The 23,460-nt window shown below is 43.2% G+C and overlaps 1 protein-coding gene across 1 annotated transcript in view; it reads left to right on the top strand.

Moving 5' to 3' along the window:
- Nucleotides 1-23,460, top strand: part of hunk (hormonally up-regulated Neu-associated kinase) — a 62,358-nt gene that overhangs the window by 19,775 nt on the left and 19,123 nt on the right. Inside the window, exons 4-7 of the mRNA XM_070893015.1 lie at nucleotides 263-398; nucleotides 955-1,082; nucleotides 10,188-10,323; nucleotides 20,179-20,347. Of these exons, the coding sequence (XP_070749116.1) occupies nucleotides 263-398; nucleotides 955-1,082; nucleotides 10,188-10,323; nucleotides 20,179-20,347 (569 nt within the window). The remainder of the gene's footprint in view (nucleotides 1-262; nucleotides 399-954; nucleotides 1,083-10,187; nucleotides 10,324-20,178; nucleotides 20,348-23,460) is intronic.

Raw genomic sequence — 23,460 nt, 5'->3', positions numbered from 1 at the left:
CAGAAATGTTGTTGAACGTGGAAATTGTATTCTCTTAATTGTAGCAGGGAGCGTATAGTGCTGGACATTAAGATCAAAGGGTGGCAACTGACAAGACTGAGAAAAGGAAATATTTTGCATTTGATCTGCGCATTTGTGAAAGACTGTTTAAATGTTATTTATGAAAGGAAAATTCTCCCAGCATAAATCACAGTATTGTGAGACTGAGAACGATTGTACAACTCCGCCTTCATCTTGATATTCCTTCCTTTGGATTCACCAGATTTCGGACTGAGTAACTGTGCTGGTATTTTGGGTTATTCTGATCCTTTCAGCACTCAGTGTGGGAGTCCAGCCTACGCAGCACCAGAGCTTTTAGCACGCAAGAAATACGGTCCCAAAGTGGATATATGGTCAATGTAAGTGCGTTACTGGTGTCTAAACTGGATTTTAAAAATGCACATTCAATGAAAGCGAACATCTTCAACTTTATTGTCTTATCTTGCTCTTGAAAAATACATATCCTTATGTTGACTGACCTTTTAAAGTGTTTTTTTTTTATTCATTTTATTTTGCACATCACAATATCACTGCATTTGTGATTTTTTTAATCCAGTTTGCAGTTACTTTTCTGGTGCATGATATTTCCCAAATCATGTTTTTCACAGTGACAACAGTTAAAGATAGCCCAGTTAAATTTGCATGGTATTCCTAATGATCAAAATATTCCATTAAGAAACCCCAAACCAATTTCAAGGTCAAAAGATGAGGGATTTTTTATTTTGAGCTAATGTCGGAATAACTAACTGTGTTCATGTGACTAGCTGTTGTAGTTCGGTTGCAGATTTGTAACTAATGTGAGTCAGCAGTTGCAGTATCGATGGGGGAAAGGGAGGGTGGGGGGTGTAACGGGAATAATACTTCCACCCATTTTATGATGGCGCACCTGCTAATACTTTATTTTTATTTTTTTAGTGGCGTGAATGCCTATGCAATGCTGACTGGCACCTTACCGTTCACAGTGGAGCCGTTCAGCCTGAGAGCTTTGCATCAGAAAATGGTGGATAAAGATCTTAATCCCCTACCCACCCATCTCTCATCAGGTAATAACAGATCGATGAGGCGGAGAGTAGAGCGAAATTGGGGACTTAAAAAAAAAAAATTCTGTCAGGGCGTTGTTTTGGGCGGCTGAGGTCAGTTGGGAGAGGGACGAAAGGCGGGCAGTTAGCGCGGCGATGCTTATGACGTCAGTGCGACAAGGACATACCGTGTCGCACTGATTAGTCACAACATCCTTCCCCTTCAGTTAAAGGGGAGTGACGCTGTGAGCTCTGCACAAAGTTTCGTTGGGCCAACTGGGCCACCAGGGAGAGTTTTGGCCGGGTCAGTGGCTCAGTACCCAAGAGGGTTTGCTGGGCTGACAGTTGGCGGCCCAGCTGAACCTGTGACCGCCATTGTCAGGCCGACTTGGTGGCCGCAGCAGTGCGTCCTCTCCTTTAAGGATGGATTCGCCGCCCAGCCACTAGCAGCTTCCCGCTGTCGGGGCACCGAGCGGCGGCTAATCCGTTCCTGCGGGCCGATTTCCCACGCGGGGCGGAAAAGGGGTCGCCGCTGGTCGGTATGGGGTCACCACGTGCCCGAATAGGCGGGAACACGGGCGGGGCGGTAGCGTGTACCGCCACAAAAATAAAGGAGGGTAATTTCTCAAATGACGGCACCGACTGAGCGGTAGGTGCTTACCGAACCGTTACTGCCTCAATGACTCTCTTTTTTTAAAAAAAAGGGCAATTTGGGCCCCCACTGATTTTATTAAATGACAGCAGATCCATGCAGCTGTTTGATGCACGTTACCATGGGACCAGGTCGCCTCAGCACTTTTAAAGGGCAACCACGACGTGAAATCAGATGACAAACTTTCGTTTCATTTACATTCACTGTATTCGAATAACTTACGTCCTTGATCTCAGTGTGTGTGCAGTATGTTATTTCAAAAGTGCCTGCATTCGCTTCCATGTGCGTTATCTAACGATAGTGTTTGTATTTTCCAGACTTTAATTCTAAACATTTCATGTGCAGTGTTTAATGCAGATGCTTTTGGGAACAATTTCCCAGGCAGAGAGGGTGAGCAGTCAATCTGCTGCCAGGCCCCTGCCAATAATGCTCTTCAACCGATGTGGAGCGAAGAGAGCTAGGGAGATGCTTGGGGCAAATCTAACAAAAATAAAAGTATCTTCTGGAATAATGACGACATAACATTTTTTTTTGCAATGATTTTCTCCCGTCCTCTTCCCTCCTCTCTCGAAGGCAGTAGCTACTTGCTGGGATATGATCTCACAAGCACCAATATCTGTTTCAGTGCCCATTCATCATTATCATAGGCAATCCCTCAAAATCGAGGAAGACTTGCTTCCACACTAAAAGTGAGTTCTTAGGTGACTGTACAGCCCAATATGGGAATTACAGTCACTGTCACAGGTGGGACAGACAGCCATTGTAGGAAAGGGAGGGTGGGAAGTCTGGTTTGCCACACGCTCCTTCCGCTGCCTGTGCTTGTTTTCTAAATGCTCAGTGCCCTCCCGGAAGCTCTTCCTCCGCTTAGGGCGGTCTTTGGCCAGGGACTCCCAGGTGTCGGTGGGGATGTTGAATTTTATCAAGGAGGCTTTGAAGGTGTGCTTGAAACGTTTTCTCTGCCTACCTGGGGCACGCTTGCCATGTAGGAGTTCCAAGTAGAGCGCTTGCTTTGGGAGTCTTGTGTCGGGCATGCGAACAATGTGGCCTGCCCAACAGAACTGGTCGAGTGTGGTCAGTGCTTCGATGCTGGGGATGTTGGCCTGATTGAGGACACTAACGTTGGTGCGTCTGTCCTCCCAAGGGATTTGCGGAGACATCGTTGGTGGTATTTCTCCAGCGATTAGTGCCCATTAAGCCCTGAGTGTTGACAGTCTATTTATCCATGGGGGCAGATTTCAACCCAGCTCAATGCCAACCTCACCTGATGTCCACACCCACATACTTTCAGAAGGGGGTCTTGATAGTGAACAGGTACCCTGGCTGACTTTCTTCTCCCTAATGCAGAAGGGCTGAGGCCAACTGTGGAACTCTCAACTGTTGCTTGGCATAAGGTCAGATACCTAAGCATAGACTGGGGATGAACTTGGGACCTTCCTGGTCTGAGTGGCTCAGCTACTCACTAAATATACTCGTTGAAGCATTAGGGGAGCTAACGTGGTACATTTAATAGGAAATGGCCTAACTCATTTATTGAGTCATGATTATACTGTGCATGTTTAATGGCACAGCTTTTGAGATTAATCAGGAGCTAACCATAGTAGCAATTATGGTGCCAATTATGCAGCAGGCTGATATGAATCAATAAATGGACCAATGAAGAATAGGTAAGCTGGCCGCCTTTTTGCCTGCTTGGAGCATATTTCCTGAGGGAGATAAATGTAGTGGATCAAAAGTTGATGCTCATTGCCATACATTATGTGATTTTCAGCCCACGGAACTCCCATATCAAGCACCCAACAATTCAGAATAATTTTAATCACATCTTGGGGCCATGTAAGAGCACTGTTTCCAAGTTCGATTGAATCCAGACACAAGTAAACACAGAAAAGAAACATCATCATCATAGACAGTCCCTTGAAATCTATGAAGATTTGCTTCCACTCTAAAAGTGAGTTCTCAGGTGACTGTACAGTCCAATATGGGAAATGCAGCCTCTGTCACAGATGGAACAGACAGTGGTTGGAGGAAAGGGTGGGTGGGGAGTCTGGTTTGCCGCACGCTCCTTCCGCTGTCTGCACTTGTTTTCTGCGTGTTCTCGGCGACGAGACTGGAGGTGCTCTACGCCCACATAGGGTGGTCTTGGGCCAGGGATTCCCAGGTGTTGGTGGGGTTGTTGCACTTTATCAAGGAGGCTTTGAGGGTGCCCCTTGAAGCGTTTCCTCTGCCCACTTGGAGCTCGCTTACTGTGTAGGAGTTCCGAGTAGAGCACTTGCTTAGGGAGTCTCGTGTCGGGCATGTGAACAATGGGCCCACACAACGGAGCTGGTCGAGTGTGGTCAATGCTTCAATGCTGGGGATGTTGACCTGATCGAGAACACTAATGTTGGTGCATCTGTCCTCCCAGTGGATTTGCAGGATCTTGCGGAGTCAGAGCTGGTGGTATTTCTCCAGCGCTTTGAGGTGTCTACTCTATATGGTCCACATCTCTGAGCCATATAGGAGGGCGGGTATCACTACTGCCCTGTAGACCATAAGGTTGGTGCCAGATTTGAGGTCCTGGTCTTCAAACACTCGCTTCCTCAGGTGACCGAAGGCTGCGCTGGCACACTGGAGGCAGTGTTGGAAAGAAACACAACCCAGGCAAATACCAGGACCACTGTGGTTTTGCATGTTGCAGAGGATTTCATTCTCTATCAATGTTCAGTTCTACTTTGTGCATGCTTTAATCGAGGATAGTCACTAACATTTTAGTAAGGTCCACAATCTGAGCAGTAACGTACTTGAGAGCCACTTTCACAGTGCGATCATAAACCAGTTCTGCACACCTATTTTACTTTGGTTTGTGTTTTTGAATACATTGCCTTATTCTCCTGCCTTTTCCTATAATTTTGGCTGCAGCATCATGGCTGTAAAGCCAGCCCTACTCACCTGAGGGCCACAGGTGACGAGGAGATGTATTGCCAATCCACTGCTTCAACCCCCACCCTAGCGATGGGAAGTAATATTTTTCAATGATGGCAAAAAAAAATGTTCTAAACGTTTCTTGACGTTAGAAAAATATCCATTCTGATTTAGTATTTCCCCTTTTTAATATCCATTTCAAAACATTTGTTGTCTCGTGGGGTTGTGCAGCTCACTATAATCCAATGCTGCTGTTGAATTGGCTGCTAGAAGGTGCGTGGTTATGAGAAGAGCCTTTGCTTATCTTAACATTGAATCTTGGTAATTACAGCACAGGAGGAGGTCATTTATGTGTAGAACTGGCATCATCTCTTTCAGGTGGCCTGACTAAACTTGTGAGGTCGCCATAAGGAGAGATTTCCCCTGCTCGCAAAGATTTCCCATATTTGTTTTTTCTACCAAAAATTGTAAATGTGTTTTTTTTACAATTTTGCTGGCAATGGTGAACATAAGACATCTTTTCATTTTGCATACACAATTTCACTAACACATAGTGATCAGAGAAGTCTATTTCCTAATGTGGGAATATTTGTATGCCAACCAGAGTTCTACTACTTTGTGACACTAATTGTTTCAAACTTAGTGCCCCATGCCATAGCGATGCAAGACCAATTCCAAATTTAATGTTGAAATAGCACAACAAAATTTCATGCAGTACTATAAAATTCATTGCAACTAATAGGCCTTATTTTATGGTCATCATCATCATAAGTAGTCCCTCGATGTCAAGGATGACTTGCTTCCATTTTAAAAGTGAGTTCTCGGGTGACTGTACAGTCCAATACGGGAATTACAGTCTCTGTCACAGGTGGGACATACAGTGGCTGAAGGAAAGGGTGGGTGGGGAAGTCTGGTTTGCCGCACGCTCCTTCTGCTGCCTGCGCTTGGTTTCTACATGCTCTCGGCGATGAGACTTGAGGTGCTCAGCACCCTCCCGGATGCTCTTCCTCCACTTAAGGTGGTCCTGGGCCAGGGACTCCCAGGTGTCGGTGGGGATATTGCACTTTATCAAGGAAGCTCTGAGGGTATCCTTGAAACATTTCCTCTGCCCACCTGGGGCTCGCTTGCCGTGTAGGTGTTCCGAGTAGAGCGCTTGCTTTGGGAGTCTCGTGTTGGGCATGCGGACGATGTGGCCTGCCCAACGAAGCTGGTCGAGTGTGGTCAGTGCTTCAATGCTGATAGGTGAGATATGTCAGCTGTTATCAGTTTCAACAACTGGTACATTGCAGAACATACTGGAGCCATGTCAAGCCTGACTACAAAAAATATGATCCCACTGTATCGGGAATCTATTTCAAACCTATGTCACTTTAGTTTCTCATTATGTTAAATAAAGCAACGTGGAGTAATAATCCTTGTCAAAACACTTGATTTTTAAAAGGCCATAATGTATGACATATGTTATGAATTTTGTTTCATATTATCTTTTAGGAACTTTGTTATGATTTAGAAATTTAACTGTGAAAGAGGAATGAAATACAGGTCATCATAGCAAACGTTAAAAGCTTATATATTTTTAATATGTTACTTAAGCTGTGGCTGTAATTTTACTAAGATGGCGATTGCTTTACAGTAACTGGTTTCTTTCTCTGCAGTAGTAGACTCTCGTGTTGGCATCCCAATTGAATTTAGCTATTCCCCAATACATGAATTTTATGTTTGTGAGCATGCAGCTAAACACAGGGTATTGCACTAATAAAAGTAACCCCCTCTTCAACATCTCAGTGGGGAAGAAACATTGGCTGAGAGCAATGTTCCTTCAAGATAACTTTTTGTTATCATAGCCCAGATTGCTCTTTGCCTTCCCTAATCTCCAAGTTAAAGGAGGATAGAGTGGAGGCAGGAAGTTAGCAGAGATGGGGCTACAAAGAGAAAAGCATGTTGAAAGTATTTCCTTGTACAATGACCTTCCCCTTTAACAAAGTAGTTCTCTTAAGTGGTGTGGTGTTGGTGATATTTTTAATGTTGCTAAATAAAAATAAACCAAATTTTTTTTTAATGTACTAGTGAAACCATATTTTAATTATGGTTTGGAGCATTGTGATGACACAGCACATTGGAGTAGCAGCATGTGTTTTGCATCAGAGCAGTGGTGAGGTGCAGATTCAGTCTGCACAACATTGAGTTCCTGACATTGCTGTGGAAGGGTGGGTGTTGCTGAACAGAAGATTGACATTTCCCTGAAGTCAGGCAAGAGGAAATGTCAGAATGCGCGTTGTCTCTGGGCTGCTCTCTCACAACTCATGCTGGCCTGCACATTCCCAGAACAGCTATGTCAGAGACTTGGAACAGGATCCCCACTGCCCTCTGTACCATGGATGATGAATGAAAGAAAGAAGTAACTTGCATTTATATAGCGCCTTTCACAACCGTAGGATGTCCCAAAGTGCTTTACAACTAATTAAGTACATTTGAGGTATAGCTATTGTAGTAATGTAGGAAATGCAGCAGACAATTTTGCGCACAGCAAGTTCCCACAAACTGCAATCTGATAATGACCAGATAATTTGTTTCAATGATATTCATTGAGGGATAAATAATAGCCAGGACACCGGGAAGAACTTCCTTGTTATTCTTCAAAATCGTGCCATGTGATTTTTTTTACGTCCACCTGAAATGGTCGATAAGGCCTTGGTTTAACGTCTCATCTGAAAGACGGCACCTCCGTCAGTGCAGCACTCCCTCAGTACTGCACTGTCAGCCTAGATTTTATGCTCAACTCTCTGGAGTGGGACTTGAACCCACAACCTTTTGACTCAAAAACAAGAGTGCTACCTGCTGAGCCATGAATAACACCCATGGGAGTGCCATCAAACTGACTTCATGTGAGGTGAGTTCACTGGGGTGCAAGTGCATGTAGTGGACCACATTATCCATCCCATTGAGAAACATAGAAACATAGAAAATAGGTGCAGATGTAGGCCATTCGGCCCTTCGAGCCTGCACCACCATTCAATGAGTTCAGTATCTCATTCCTGCTTTCTTGCCATACCTCTTGATCCCCCTAGTAGTAAGGACTACATCTAACTCCTTTTTTATTATTTAGTGGATTGAGTGTGAATAAGTTGTTAGTTTGTGGAGAAGCAGAGCATCAATCTTATGCTTAACCACACAAGCACTTTTCAACAAGGGTCACTGGATGATGATTAGGTTGTGGAATCCCTGATGGATCTTTCCCATCTCTAGCAAAGGGTGACATGGCCAATAGTCGCACTCACTAATCACACTCCCTAACACTAATCAGTTATCGCAGCTCAAATCCCAGATCGAATCGGGATCCCTTGTGGTCTATACTGGTCAATATACCATAGCAAATAATGAATTTTCTCACTGAGCCATCAAGGGAGCTCACTAGGAACTTTGGTTGAAAACATAAACTTAGCAAATACAACAGTAAAAAATATTTTAGCTTATGGTCTTTGCTATATGGTGGGATTGCAGTGAAGAGGGGGTTGTAATATTTATAAAGATTGGAAAGAAATTTCCTGTGCACTGTATATAGCAAAATTGCAAATGGATTTTCAAAGAATGCATTTACAGTTTTAGTACATCCAGCCGCAATGTTAGCAAATAGCTTGTGAGATCAGGCTCAATTGTTAGGATATAAGGCTGTTTCACGGGATGAATCAAGCTTAGATATGCTTTTCTTAATATAAAGACTCCAACTTAATTTAGAATTTTAACTTCACTTTTAATTTTTATTTATTTGTATGCCTGATCTGTGTGTGCTCATGTGCAACATTAAGAAAGCCTTAAAAATTGTGCTCTGGCATAAGGTTTTTAAAATAATGATGTATAAATTGGTTTGCGTGGAAAGACTTTACTTTCACTGCTGTTGAAACTGAAGTCACAAGCAATTAAAATGAGCCACGCATTTTAAAATAGCAAGTTGAAAATCAAGTTATGGTTACAACAGAAAAATGTCGGACCAGGACAAGGTCATTGAAGTCTGTTTGCTCATTCTACCATTTAGGGCTCTTTCAGTACTCTTACTGATCATGTTTTACTTCTCTTCCTTGTGTCAGCTGTGGCTCAGTGGGTAGCACTCTCGCCTTTGATTCAGAAGGTTGTGTGTTCCAAGTCTCACTCCAGAGACTTGAGGACATAATCCAGGCTGGCACTTCAGTGCAGTGCTAAGGGAGCACTGAACTGTTGAAGATGTCGCCTTTCAGATGAGATATTAAACAGGTCATGTCTACACTCTCAGGTGTATGTAAAAGATCCTTTGGCACTCTTTCAAAGAAGAGCAGGGATGGTAACCCTGGTGTCTTGGCTAATATTTATCCCTCAACTAACATAATTAAAAAACAGTTTATCTGGGCATTATGATTTTGCTGTTTGTGGCAGCTTGCTCTGTGCAAATTGGCTGCCACGTTTCTTACATTACAACAGTGACTACACTTGAAAAAGTACTTAATTAGCTGTAAAGCACTATGGGATGCCTTGAGGTTGTGAAAGGCGCTATATAAATGCAAGTCTTTCTTTGCTGTCAGATGGCCAAATCCTTTTATTTTCTGTTGAATCGGGAATCACTTCATTTCTTTTTGATTAAAATAAGGAATATGCTTCTGTGCCATCTTTCCTTAAGTTTTTTTTACTATAATAAGGATGGAGTGGTGGCATGGTGTATTTGCACATGAAACACAATTACCACAGGTTATATAATATAGCTTTGACCCTCTGACCTGAGCAGCGGTGCTGTGGGAAGCTACCTGAAAAAACTGGGTTCTTTCTCACAGGGACAGAGGAGCTATCCACAGGCATAAACTTCCCAATGACCGGCTTGTGACAGCATTGATGGAGGCTTGGGAAGAGAATTCACCTGTCTTACCTCACAGCAGCATTTAGTGAATGGCAAGGGAAAGCAGGAAAGAAAAAATGGCAGGAAAAGAGGGCATTTTACTCTCAAACACTAAAACTTGGCTTTCAAAATCTACTGAAAACCATGTTTGACAATATTGTAAGCTGGAAAATATGAACATATTTTTAAACTCCGGGTTAATAAAGTTCAAATCTGACAAATGAACTGTGGGATATTTCCTTTGTATACCTTAAACTGCTAATATTAGCTATTATTTTTTGCTTCTTATGTGTATTTTCAGATGAAAATTGATGACCTTATCTGTTAATACATTGCAGAAATAGAAGTGTAACCAATAGATATATTTTTATAGCCTTAACTGAAGTTTAATTTGTATATTGTAAGCTGCTACACTCTGTTTAATCATAGGCTGGGTTTGGAACAAGCTTCTGTTAACATTAAATTAATGTAAACCAGGTGGCTACATTAAAACTCCACTGAAAACAAAATGAGGCAGCAGTTTGAAATGAAGTCCTGTCACAGATTGAGAGCAATCATTTAAAGATGTCAAATATAGGCTTCGGTGATGTTTTTGTGTGTAAACTATACAATATATAATACTTCAGCACTTTTAAAACCTGCATAGAGAGAAATATGGTTTTATATTGCACTGAGATCAATAATTGCTAAACTATCATTTTCATTATTTTTCTAGCCGCTGTTAACTTTCTGCGGTCCTTACTTGAGCCTGACCCTATTAAACGGCCCAACATCCAGCAGGTACTGGCTGACCTCTGGCTGAACGACAACCACCCGGGGACGCCTACATGCAGCGGTGTTTACCCAAACCGGTAAGGTGCAATGAGCCATTTAATCACAGTTGTAATGGTTTTCCATTGGATCAGTAGCGTTTAAGAGAGCTGAGTTGGTTTGGTTTCTAGCAATCACTACATCAAAAGGTTAGTGTCGATACAGTGAGTGTGGTGTCCTTCATTGTGTCTGTTGATGGATTTGTGTTGCACAAAGAGAGAGTGCGACAAGTTGCGATGCCCTGCCCTCCATAGTCAGAACAAATAGTGGCCTTCCGTATTGAAAGCAGACAGTTATGGCAGTACTTTGCATGAGGTGAGGTACCCATGCTGCAAAAGTGCTGTCATTGTTGTATCGCAGCAATGTCACAGAGTTGGGACTGCCTCTACTGCCACTGCTTTGATACAAGTATAGCAAGAAGAACATAAGAAATAGAAGCAGGAGTAGGCCATACGGCCCCTCGGGCCTGCTCCGCCATTCAATAAGATCATGGCTGATCCGATCATGGACTCAGCTCTACTTCCCTGCCTGTTACCCATAACTCCTTATCCCCTTATCGTTTAAGAAACTGTCTATTTCTGTCTTAAATTTATTCAATGTCCCAGCTTCCACAGCTCTCTGAGGCAGCGAATTCCACAGATTTACAACCCTTAGAGAAGAAATTTCTCCTCATTTCTGTTTTAAATGGGCAGCCCCTTATTCTAAGATCATGCCCTCTAGTTCTAGTTTCCTCCATCAGTGGAAACATCTTCTCTGCATCCACCTTGTCAAGCCCCTCATAATTTCATACATTTCGATAAGATCACTTCTCATTATTCTGAATTTCAATGAGTAGAGGCACAACCTATTCAACCTTTCCTCATAAGTCAACCCCCTCATTTCCAGAATCAACCTAGTGAACCTTCTCTGAACTGCCTCCAAATCAACTATATCCTTTTGTAAATATGGAAACCAAAACTGCACGCAGTATTCCAGGTGTGGCCTCACCAATAACCTGTATAGCTGTAGCAAGACTTCCCTGTTTTTATACTCCATCCCCTTTGCAATAAATGCCAAGATTCCATTGGCCTTCCTGATCACTTGCTGTACCTGCATACTATCCTTTTGTGTTTCATGCATAAGTACCCCCCAGGTCCCGCTATACTGCAGCACTTGGCAATCTTTCTCCATTTAAATAATAACTTGCTCTTTGATTTTTTTCTGCCAAAGTGCATGACCTCACACTTTCCAACATTATACTCCATCTGCCAAATTTTTGCCCTCACTTCGCCTGTCTATGTCCTTTTGCAGATTTGTGGGTCCTCCTCACACATTGCTTTTCCTCCCATCTTTGTATCATCAGCAAACTTGGCTACGTTACACTCAGTCCCTTCTTTCTAGTCGTTAATATAGATTGTAAATAGTTGGGGTCCCAGCTCTGATCCCTGCGGCACCCCACAAGTTACTGGTTGCCAACCAGGGAATGAACCATTTATCCGACTCTCTGTTTTCTGTTAGCGTGGATAGAGGCTAGGCTAACTAATATATTACCCCCAACCCCGTGAACTTTTATCTTGTGCAGTAACCTTTTGTGTGGCACCTTGTCAAATGCCTTCTGGAAGTCCAAATATACCACATCCACTGGTTCCCCATGGGACCAGAGTGCCCAATATCTACATGTTCCATTTCATTCATATGTTGGGGTGTTATCCCCTCCAGCATTTCACATGGTTATCACTGGCAGAAAGCTGGACTGTTATAATGAGGTGAAGCATACTTCAACTGAGCAACATGACTTAACGAGGAGTTCTTATTAATACACCAGGTTTCACAAAATGTTGGTGGAGTGCTTCTGCCATTCTCCCAAGATAGGTATTTGGATAGAAGGTGGGCTAATGCAGTGGTGAATTTTCACACTCGTACTCTAACCAGCATGTGTATTTATTTAGTTGAACAACGAGGTTGAGTTATATGAGAACAAATAATGTTATTGAAGGACAAGACTTCAGGCTCTCGGTCAAACCGTTTTATAATGACTTTAAAAGGAGATACATTTAAAAAAAAATATGTAGTATAAGAAAGTAAGAGCTGAATTTTAATCTGCAGGAACGTGTGGGTTTGGCGTGAGTGTGGGGTTAAAACCGGGGAAATAGCGCGTCGGAAGGCCAACTCTAACCCACCGACTTCCACATTTCACTGGCGTGCTTTAGGCTGCGTCTGTGCAACCCCCTCGGGAGGGATGGATTGCCAATTAATTTTTGTTAATTATTCAATTAGAGCGATATTGACACATTCTTTTGACTTTAGCATCGGGTCCATGGGTTTCCTGGGCTTCCTGAAACTCGGCAGCTATAGTAAGATGAGTTCACCACAGCAATTGAGGGGCTGAATCAATCTCGGGGAAATATATCAATAAATACTCTACTCACCGCTGCTTTTTTACCTGCTACTGGGCAAAGGTTTGTTCACAGTACTTTTGATGAGAGGTTACTTTCTACACTTTGGAGGTTTGCTCCATCACATCAGGATAGGTGCCGATTACATTGAACCTCAGATGAGGACCAAGGTGACCAGCAATAACACCTGCAGCCTGGTGGTCACGGAGCTGTAGCTGCACACCAGCAGAGAGAGGGGATCATGCAGGGAGGTGCAGCTCGTAGGAGGCACTACCCATGAAACAAGGGTCTACAGGCAGAGGCTCAGTTTCCTTGACATGTCTGAATGCCAGTATCTCAGGAGGCCCAGGATGTCACATCAGGTTGTGGAAGACATCTGCAGCCACCTAGAAGAAGACCTGCTGACTGCTTGATCTGGTGTCCACATATTACCAGTGTCTGTCAAAGTTGCCACCGACCTCAATTATTTTTGCCTCCAGGTCCTTCCAGGGCTCTGCTGCAAAAATATCCAGGAGCTCTCAGTCGGAGCCCACAAATGCATAAGACAGATCATTGATGGGTTGTTTGCCAGGGCCGGCAACTATGTCAACTTTGCCTGCTCTGATGCCAGTCAGAATGCGTGAGTGCTGGGCTTTGCGGCTCTGGCTGGCTTCCCACAGGTGCAGGGCACCATTGACTGCACACAAATGGCAATCCGGGAACTCCCAGAACAACCAGGAGCATTCGTCAACCGCAAAGGCTTCCACTCCATCAATGTGCAGCTGGCGTGCAACCACAAAAAAGTGTTTATTCAGGTGTGTGTAAGATTCCCGGACAGCTGCCATGAAGCTGAACTGATAATGAGATGCTGAGTTAGAAAGCCACTGACCTTAATTCTGGGTTTTTCATGCACTATCGTAACCTCCCACCCCGCCCGCTCCCAGCACGTCACAAAATTAAAATCGGAGCCTCAATTTTTCTTGATATCTATGGGCTTTAGTAGGGAACTGAGGTAGTTCACTGGAGTCAGAGGCACCAGTGACTTTATTGAACTGCTCTATAGCCTGCTGTAAGATTTAAATATAAACAGTTATGGAAAACTACTATTTCACATCACTAACTGTACATTGTTGGTTGGGAGTCATGTGTTTGTGCCTCAAAGTGTGTTTATGATGTAGAACTCCATCCACTGGAAGTGATTCTGCAATGTATTGAGCCCACTAGTGCTCCAAATCTGCCCTCTTTTATTAAAAATGAAAAAAGGCTTGCATTTCTATAGCCCCTTTCACGACATCAGGATGCCCCAAAGTGCATTACAGCCAATGAAGTACTTGTGTAAGTGTAGTCACTGTTTGAATGTAGGAGACACAGCAGCCAATTTGCAAATAGCAAGGTGCCACAAACAGCAATGTGACGATGACCAGATAATCTCCTTTAGTGGTTTTGGTCGATGGATAAATATTATCCAGGAAACCGGGGAGAACTCCCCTTCTCCTCTTCAAATTAGTGCCATGGATCTTTTATGTCCACCTGAAAGAGCAGACAGTGCCTCAATTTAATATCTCATCCGAAGGATGCCATCTCTGACAGTGTAGCGCTCCCTCAGCACTGCACTGGAGTGTCAGCTGAGATTTTGTGCTCAAGTCTCTGGAGCGGGACTTATCCCCACAACCTTCTGACTTAGAGGCGAGAGTGCTACCACTGTGCCAGATTTGACACCCAATTGAGAGGACAGGCTATAACACAATATTCAGTTCTTCCACGTCGGGTACTCATCCATAACTAGCTGCCCATAGACTTCCTCATTGTCAGTAGATGATCTGTAAAGCCAACAGTAAAAGACCCACAAGAAGATCTGTGGCATCTGGAGACACTGGTGTTGTCAAAAGATCCACAAGAAGATCTGTGGCATCTGGAGACACTGGTGTTATCTCATTTATATTGCAGCGCTGCTGTCAGAGGCTGTAATCTAAATGAAGCATCTGTTTGTGCTTAACATATTTTTAATTATAAACAAATAGAAGAATTCAAGACGGACACCGATTTGTAATTGAATAACAAGCCCAACCTTGGTGCTGTAGGTATTACAGCACAGAAGGTGTGTGGGAGTTGGATCCGAGAATTCAAATCAAGTCGCTCTGGAGGTGGGAGTATTCACTTCAAATTAGGATCAGAGAGGATTAACAGCAGACTACATGATGGAACAATGTATTAGACGTCCAATACACGTGTGGCAGGAGACAGAGCCACAGGGAAAATTGCATTCTGAGCCACACTTGCACGTTGACTCAAGGGCAGATTTTGGCAGAGATCTGGGAGCAGGTCATTGTTATCGCACTCCGGGAATGTTGCATAGTGCGAAAAAGTATTAGAAAGGGAGTGGGGAGCATAAAAATACTGTAACCATGGAATAAAATATATAGACAAATTTCAATTGTTATTGAGAACCAATCCAGATTTACCGCTGTCAGATTATGATGATGACCAGTAGTGACATCAGATTGCCATCAGGGAAGGAAACATAACCTCAGTCAACTTAGCAAAAGGAACTGCAGAATCCTACCAACCTTGTGCAAAATGATTAGGATAGCTCAGGACAGAGCTAGATTATTTTCTACTTGCTGGTAACCTGCATCAGCCAGATTTAAAGGTGATCAATCAGTTGTTATAAAGGAAGATGCTGTCACAAGAATTTTATAGCATTATTTATCAAACAAAAAACGATTATGCCATAAAAATAATATTACCAGCTCCTACCAGCACTTTCAAAAATCAGATTGTTTTATTATTTCATACCCATACAGTGATGTCTATCAACATATTCTGCAAGATCAAACGTTATAAATTGCTGTTGGCAATGATAGTGTATATTGGGAAGACGGATCCCAATGTTTTCAGTCCCTGCTACAAACTCCGTTTCCTAGCCATAAACTCCGTCCCTCTCCCTGGCAACTGTCTGAGGCTGAACCAGACTGTTCGCAAACTCAGTGCCATATTTGACCCGAGATGAGCTTCCGATCACATATCCACGCCATCACTAAGAGCGCTTATATCCACCTCCGTAACATCGCCCGACTCTGCCCCTGCCTCAGCTCAGCTGCTCCTGAAACCCTCATCCATGCCTTTCTTACTTGTGGACGTGACTATTCCAATGCACTCCTGGCCAGCCTCCCACGTTCTACCCTCCGTAAACTTGAAGTCATCCAAAACTATGATGCCCGTGTCCTAACTGTCACCAAGCCCCGTTCACACATCACCCCTGTGCTCGTTGACCTACATTGCCTCCCTGTTAAGCAATGCCTCGAGTTTGACATTCTCCTCCTTGTATTCAAATCTCTCCATGGCCTCGCCAATCCCTATCTCTGTAATCTTTAACCTTCCGAAATATCTGTGCTCCTTCAATTCGTGCCTCCTGAGCATCCTCGATTTTAATTGCTGCACCATTGGCAGCCGTGCCATCAGCTGCCAGGGCCCTAAGCTCCCTTTCAACCTCTTTTTTTTTCTCCTTGAGGACCCTCCTTAAAACCTATCTCATTGGCCAAGCTTTTGGTCATCTGCCCTAATATTCCCTTTACATGGCTCGGTGTCACATTTTATTTGATAATATTTTTGTGAAGCACCATGGGACGTCTTACTATTTTAAAGGCGCTATATAAATACAAGCTGTTCTTGTTGTTGGATGCATGTTTAATGTGTTCATCTGACGGTGTCTATCAGAGATATTAACCAATTTAAAACAATTGGATTAATGCATGTTACAATGTGATACAAGAATGAAGAGCCAAGAATAAATTCTGACCTGATGAAACAGAGCATTGTGGCATACATGTTATAATCTAAATCCCAGTTATTATAGATATATTAACTTTAATATACATTTTTTTACTAATGAGGAGGACAAGTGGTTTCTTGTGGCAAAGTAATTTGCTATTGATCAGATCTGGTAGAATGTTTGCAGCCTCTGGATTTTTTTGATGCAAAATTGTCATACCCAGGTAGCAAACTGTGTAACACGCTGTTTCTTTCCCAGGATTTGCTTTAGTATTGAGAATGTCTGTCGACAAGCCCAATAATTCAGAATAAGGGGTCGCCCATTTAAAACGGAAATGAGGAGGAATTTCTTCTCTGAGGGTCGTGAATCTTTGAAATTCTCTTCCCCAGAGAGCAGTGGAGGCTGGGTCATTGAATATATTTAAGGTGGAGATATACAGATTCTTTAGCGATAAGGGAGTTAAAGGTTATGGGGAGCGGGCAGGGAAGTGGAGTTGAGGCCTAGATCAGATCAGCCATGAGCTTATTGAATGGCAGAGCAGGCTTGAGTGGCCAAAAGGCCTACCTCTGTTCCTGTTTCTTATGTTCTTATGCAATTAATTCACTCATTAACAGTCTGGTTGTTCAATACTTTGCCGCCCTAACCCACTTGTCTTGTGGAATGGCACGGGTTCAGGTTTTCAACTTGTACTGTTAACACAGTCAGATTCAGGTTTCTACTGGAATTCCTGGGGAAGGGAAACAAACAGCGGAGAGGAGCTGAATCAAACCTCCCCACTGCCTTACATCACCTAGTGTCCAGCTCATGAGCACGAAGGGCAGAAATCTACACACTCAGTTGGGAATTCAGGGAGAGAGTAACAACAAATATACTGGGGTATCGGGGAGAAAGGTGTGAAATATAAGGGTCAATGTTGAAGACCTTCTCAAATGAAAATGATTCAGTTTATTCCTGCTTCATTCTTTTCCATATTATTTGTATTTGGGTGCTCCGCATTGATGTTTTTTGAACTGAGATCCCTTCGGTCTGTCTATGCATACTTTCTGTTTACAAAATCTTCGCCCCGTCATCATGTTTTTGTCACATTTTTGTGTCAACTTTTCCATCATAAACCTCTATGTCCACATTTATAATGAAAACTGCTGGTGTAAACTTGTCACGTGGTAATTATTGTTAGGGAATGGGTGTTTTTACTTATACATTTATATGGTATTCCACAAGATAAATAGGGTTCAAAGGCATTTAGTGTCTTTCATAGGAATTAAGTGTACAATGATAACTATTATTACCAACAATTACACACAGACAATGATAATTACACGTACGCAGGGTCACACTTATGATACATGGTACCGCAGAATTCAACGCATCACAGGTTTCGAGCTAGAGGAGATTGGCTGGCCAAACCTTTTGGAATTCTGAAGTATCTATTCTAACACCGCTCTTTTTATACCTTTCTTGGACTTTGGCTACGTGAGAATCTGCATGTTTCAAAGTATTACCTAATGCCATAACTCCAGTTTTAACAGAAATCACCGCCCACTCTCAACCGTGGTGTCCTTGGAGGAGTTAATCCCCAGGAGGACAGCTGAAATGTCTGAGGCGGGGACAAAGAAAGCTTGTAGCTAAAGATTTATCAGCTAAAGTCTCTGTCTGGCAGCATTCCTGTTGAACATTTCGCTAGAATTGAAACTAATATTGAAACTCGCTTAAAAGCTAAAATTAATGGTCAGTAATTTGCGGCCAGCGGTGAATCATAGACATTCTCCACTGGCCCTGCAGTAAGCTTCCCACAAAGATCCCGCAATCTTTGTGACGAGAAGTTCGGCTTTTCCGAAGTCCGGCTGAAATCAACGTAGTTTAGTGGGAATCCCATAGTGCATGCTGCAGTGACGTAAACAAGCAGTCTAAGCAACCAATCACAATGCAGAATTCACACAGACTGAGTTCCAGAAAATAGAAAGTACTAATGATAAATCACTTAAAGAAATTTACAGAGAGCAAAATAAAGATTTTTTACATACATTGGGTTGAGGTAGAAGCTGAAATATCATTAACATTTAAAAATGAATTAAAAAAAATGTTTTACTTAATGGAGAAATTTGATGCTGCACCAATCTAAAATTAGTTTTTCAGGGCCAGAACCGTTATCACTAGTTATTACTCAGATCACCATTAAAAACCCAGTTACGCCTCATTTGAATAGATATAACTTTTTAAGGGGTTTCTAACAGCGATTTTCCTACAGCCCTCCTATATGCTTCAGAGACATGGACTATGTAGAGTAGACAGTCAAAGCACTGGAGAAGTACTACCAATGCTGCCTCCGCAAAATCTTGCAAATTCATTGACAAAATAGGCCCAACGTCAGTGTTCTCGCTCAGGCCAACATCCCCAGCATTGAGGCATTGACCACGCTCGACCAGCTCCGATGGACAGCACAGCCGGTGGAGGAGCAGTGAACGACAGATCGCAACTTCAGGATTTCCGTGTTAGGCTGCGCATGCGCTAAATCCTGATGTTGCGATATGTTTCCAAGGCAAAATGGCGGTGAACATTACCAGTTTGCCGTCATCAGGACTGCAAGTTCTGGGCCAATATAAAACATTTAACCGTTGCCTTACAATTACACCCTCTCAGCAGTGGTGGTGCTGTAGTGCTTCAGATTTGCATCTTCCAGTCGCACACCTGTGCGGCAGAGAAACTCCCCAACCATCTGCTCTGCTTTCCAAAGTGCACTAAGTTGCGGTACAAAATAAAATAAAATCAAAGTAGAGTATAAAAGTAAGGAACAGAATGTATGATGTTAAAATAGGGTCTGCATGTTGTGTGCGTACCATGGTTCAATATCCTCCAGTCAGAAACCTGAAGACCACCCGAGGGCTTGACTCCTTGTGCCCAATGCCATTGGAGATGAACTAATACGTGTGTACATTTACAAGTTAGCACTCGAGAACGGAGATCAGCATGCTCAATTTGTGGCTCTGATAATATTTTGTGCCCAGCTATCTGATCTGTTCTTCCCTCAAGCAAAATTCTCTGTTGTGAATGCTGACTTGTAGAATTTGCCCGATAAAGTCTGCTGTTTGGCCGTATATCCGTCCATCACATTTCATTACAGATGCAAAACAATCTTCAAACAAAGGGAAACAAAATCAGCCTTGGCATGGAGCCTGATATCTAGAGTTACAACTGCCCCTCTCACCTCAGCAGTTTATAAGTAGCTGCAATTCCTGGATTCGCCTATTTACAGCAGTGGCCTTAAAAGCACAGGCCAGGTGAGCAGTTACATATCACAACCGTGGCTTCAGCTTGTGGCCTGTGAGCAATGCCATGGGAGATCCACTAATAAATTTTTAATAAGCTGAAACAGTTCAAATAGAAAAGTAAAATCATTTAAATCTGAAATTGGTTTCAGAGAGCCGAAAATATTGAGGTAGAAATCAAATTCTAAAGATCAGATTCCAATCTTCTCAATCCTACTGCAATGAGTAGACCATTCAATTATATGACAATTAGATAACATAGGAACACATTGTTGGCACAGCCTGCTGCTAACATGTTACCCTGTAGGAATGATATGTTGTGGCAATGATTAATTCTTAGCCATAGATGTCTATCTAAAATGTTGATCATTAATGACATTGTTTACCATTGCTGCAAATGTTAGTCAAAAGCATTCAGCAATTAGTTCTAAAATGTGTTTACTCTCCCCTTCTGATATGTTGCAAAGATAGTTGGTAAACGCCCGATGATTTTTACTTATCCAGGCTTCATCCAGAGGACTTGAATCGGAGTGTGCTGCTTCACATGACTGAGAAGCTGGGATATAAACATACTGAGGTGGTAAACACGGTGCTGTCAAACCGAGCCTCTCACACTCTTTCCATCTACTTTCTGCTAAACAGGAAATTGGACCATTATTTTAAAAGCATTGCGGTAAGTAATGGTCTGAGCAGTGATGTTTTTAGAAAGAATGTTTGAGCTAAGAAATGTAAACTAGCGAGAAATATCTGTCAATTATTGTAGTGTAAGAACTAGTGTAGCTAGTTAAGGCAATAAGTAGCTGAATCATAGAGACCACAAAAGTCCCAATTTTGAACTTCAGTCTGTGCTGAGTCAGCCGATTTCAGATGGGGCATTGCAGTTAGCCGTAGAAATCCAGCATTGATGAAGGGAAAAACAGCCAGAGTTCCTGGTCTTGATCATTGACCCCTTCTGGAAGTGCAAGTGGTCAGATGCTGGGTAGATAAAGTTGGGTTATGATACCTCAGCAATACTTGTTCTCTAGGCTCAAGCGGACGATAGAAAGAAATACTTGCATTTATATAGCGCCTTTCATGTCCTCAGAACATCCCAAAGTGCTTTACAGCTAATCAGGTACTTTTTGAAGCGTAGTTATTGTTGTAATGTAGGAAATGCAGCAGCCAAATTACGCACAGCAAGCTCCCACAAACAGCAACATGATAATGACAAAATTATCTGTTTCAGAGATATTGGCTGAGGGATAAATATTGGCCAGGACATTGGAGGAACGTCACATGCTCTTCTCCAAAATAATGCCATGGGATCTTTTATGCCCACCTAATAGGGCAGCCGTCTCATCCAAAAGACGGCACTTCTGACCAATGTTCCCTCTAATGTTTTTTTTATGTGCGTGACCCATTCAAATTTCCGTGCATGCCACTGGGAAACCGGCAAACAGCATGCATGGGACCTCCAGCTTACCGGGAGCATTGCCTCTGGCAGTGCAGCACTCCCTCTGTAATGCACTTGAGTGTCAGCCTAGATTTTTGCGCTCAAGTATCTGGAGAGAGACTAATGTGTGGTACTAAAAGGTGCTGAGTGCCTGTGGAGTAAGAGAGGAGAAGAAAACCAGTAGAAAATGGCAGAGAGAAAATAGAAGAATACATAAATGAAGAGCAGATGTATTTTGTAGATGATTTGCAAGTTCTTTATTTTGAATGTAATTTCTATTTCTGCTGGAAGGGTATTTACATTCCATTGGCTCTTGGCCAGCGAATCCAATACTTTGTATTTACTCAGATAATCATTCTAGTGTGTGACATTTCTATTGGATTTTTCATTAAATTCACTTAACAAAAAAGAAAACTTTGGGGGTCAATACTATAAATGTTACCCACTTACCAGTCGCCATGTGATTTTTATATCTTCCCCTCCGGTAAAGTTTATGTTAAAATAATATCAGTTTGTTGGATCCTCTGCGGAGCCCTGTTAGTGTTTCATTTGTTGAGTCAAGCATCGTACTTCAACGGAGTCATCTGTGGAAACCTGCTTGTGCTTATCCACTTCCAGTTATTAATGTCAATATGTTCAGTCTGTTTTCAGACTGATTCGGAGTTGCTTCTTTTCATAGCCATGTTTTTCCTCATAATAGTTTTGCAATGCACTATACTTTGATGTTATATTAGTGAACTGTTAGGTAAGGTAAAGTGACGTTAGTGACCATGAGACTGTGATATAAGTCTATGTCTTTCGGATGAGAAGTTAAACCGAGGCCCCGTCTGCTTTCTCCGGTGGACGTAAAGATCCCATGGCACTATTTCAAAGAAGAGCAGGGGAGTTATCCCGGTGTCCTGGCCAATATTTAGCACTCAATCAACATCATAAACAGATTTTCTGGTCATTGTCACATTGCTGTTTATGGGAGCTTCCTGTGCCCATATTCACTGCCGCGTTTCCCACATTACAACAGTGACTACACTTCCAACAAAGTACTTCATTGGCTGTAATGTGCTTTGGGACGTCCGGTGGTCGTGAAAGGTGCTATATAAAGGCAAGTCTTTTCTTTTTATACAGGTACAGCATCGAGAATCCGGAATTCTGGAATCTGCACTGTTCCGGAATCTGGACACCGGAACAATGCATGGCGGGGTCGTCCGGAATCCGGAAAATGTTCCGGAATCCAGACCCCCACCTCGGGCCGCCGCCGACCTCTCCCCTGCCTCGGGCTGACCTCTCCCCTGCCTCGGGCCGACCTCGCCCTCGCCTCGGGCCGACCTCTCCCCCCGCCTCGGGCCGACCTCTCCCCCCGCCTCGGGCCGACCTCTCCCCCGCTTCGGGCCGACCTCTCCCCCGCCTCGGGCTGACCTTGCCCCAGCTGCCGCTCGACCCCCACCCCTCCTCTACCTACCTACCTTGGCCCAGGCGTTTCCGGGCTCAGGACGTCGGAAAGATGTTCCGAAGTCCGGAAATACACAGAATCTGGAGCGACCTCGGTCCTGAGGCTTCCGGATTCTCAACACTGGAGCTCTATAAATCCTTGTTCAAAGAACAAGTGGTGACCACACCTTTGAGAGAACTAGCTGGGAAGAACCACTGACACACTAAGCCTGACATTACAAAAGATTGCAGAGGTGCTCATATTAACTCTGTAAATAATTGCATCACTCCTCATACCACTGAGTTCAGTGACTCCTCCAATCCAGTTCCTCTACTGTTGGCAATCACTGTTTAAACGAAACAAAATCAGAGAAAAATTACGACACAGAAAGAGGCCATTTGGCCCATCATGTCTGTGCCGGTCGAAAAAGAGCTACCCAGCCTAATCCCACCTTCCAGCACTAGCTCCCTGTAGATTACGGCTCTTTAAGCACACATCCAACTACTTTTTAAATGTGATGAGGGTTTCTGCCTCTACCACCCTTTCAGGCAGTGAGTTCAAGACTCCCACCGCCCTCTGTATGAAAACATTTTTCCTCCTCTCCCCTCTGATCCTTCTACCGACTACTTTAAATCTATGCCCGTTGATTATTGATCCCTCTGCTAAGGAAAATAGGTCCTTCCTATCCACTCTATCTAGGCTCCTCATAATTTTATACACCTCAATTAAATCTCCCCTCAGCCTCCTGATCCAAGGAAAACAACCCCCGCCTATCCAATCTTTCCAGTCCCGGCAACATCCTCGTAAATCTCCTCTGCACCCTTTCTAGTGCAATCACATCCTTCCTGTAAAGTGGTGACCAGAATTGTACGCAATACTCAAGCTGTGGCCTAACAAGTGTTGTATATAGTTCTAGCATAACTTCCCT

The sequence above is a fragment of the Pristiophorus japonicus genome, chromosome 11, assembly GCF_044704955.1.
Source record: "Pristiophorus japonicus isolate sPriJap1 chromosome 11, sPriJap1.hap1, whole genome shotgun sequence".
NCBI lineage: Eukaryota > Metazoa > Chordata > Chondrichthyes > Pristiophoridae > Pristiophorus > Pristiophorus japonicus.
The sequence above is the reverse complement of the archived record's forward strand: the minus strand, read 5'-3'. Positions and strand labels throughout refer to the sequence as shown.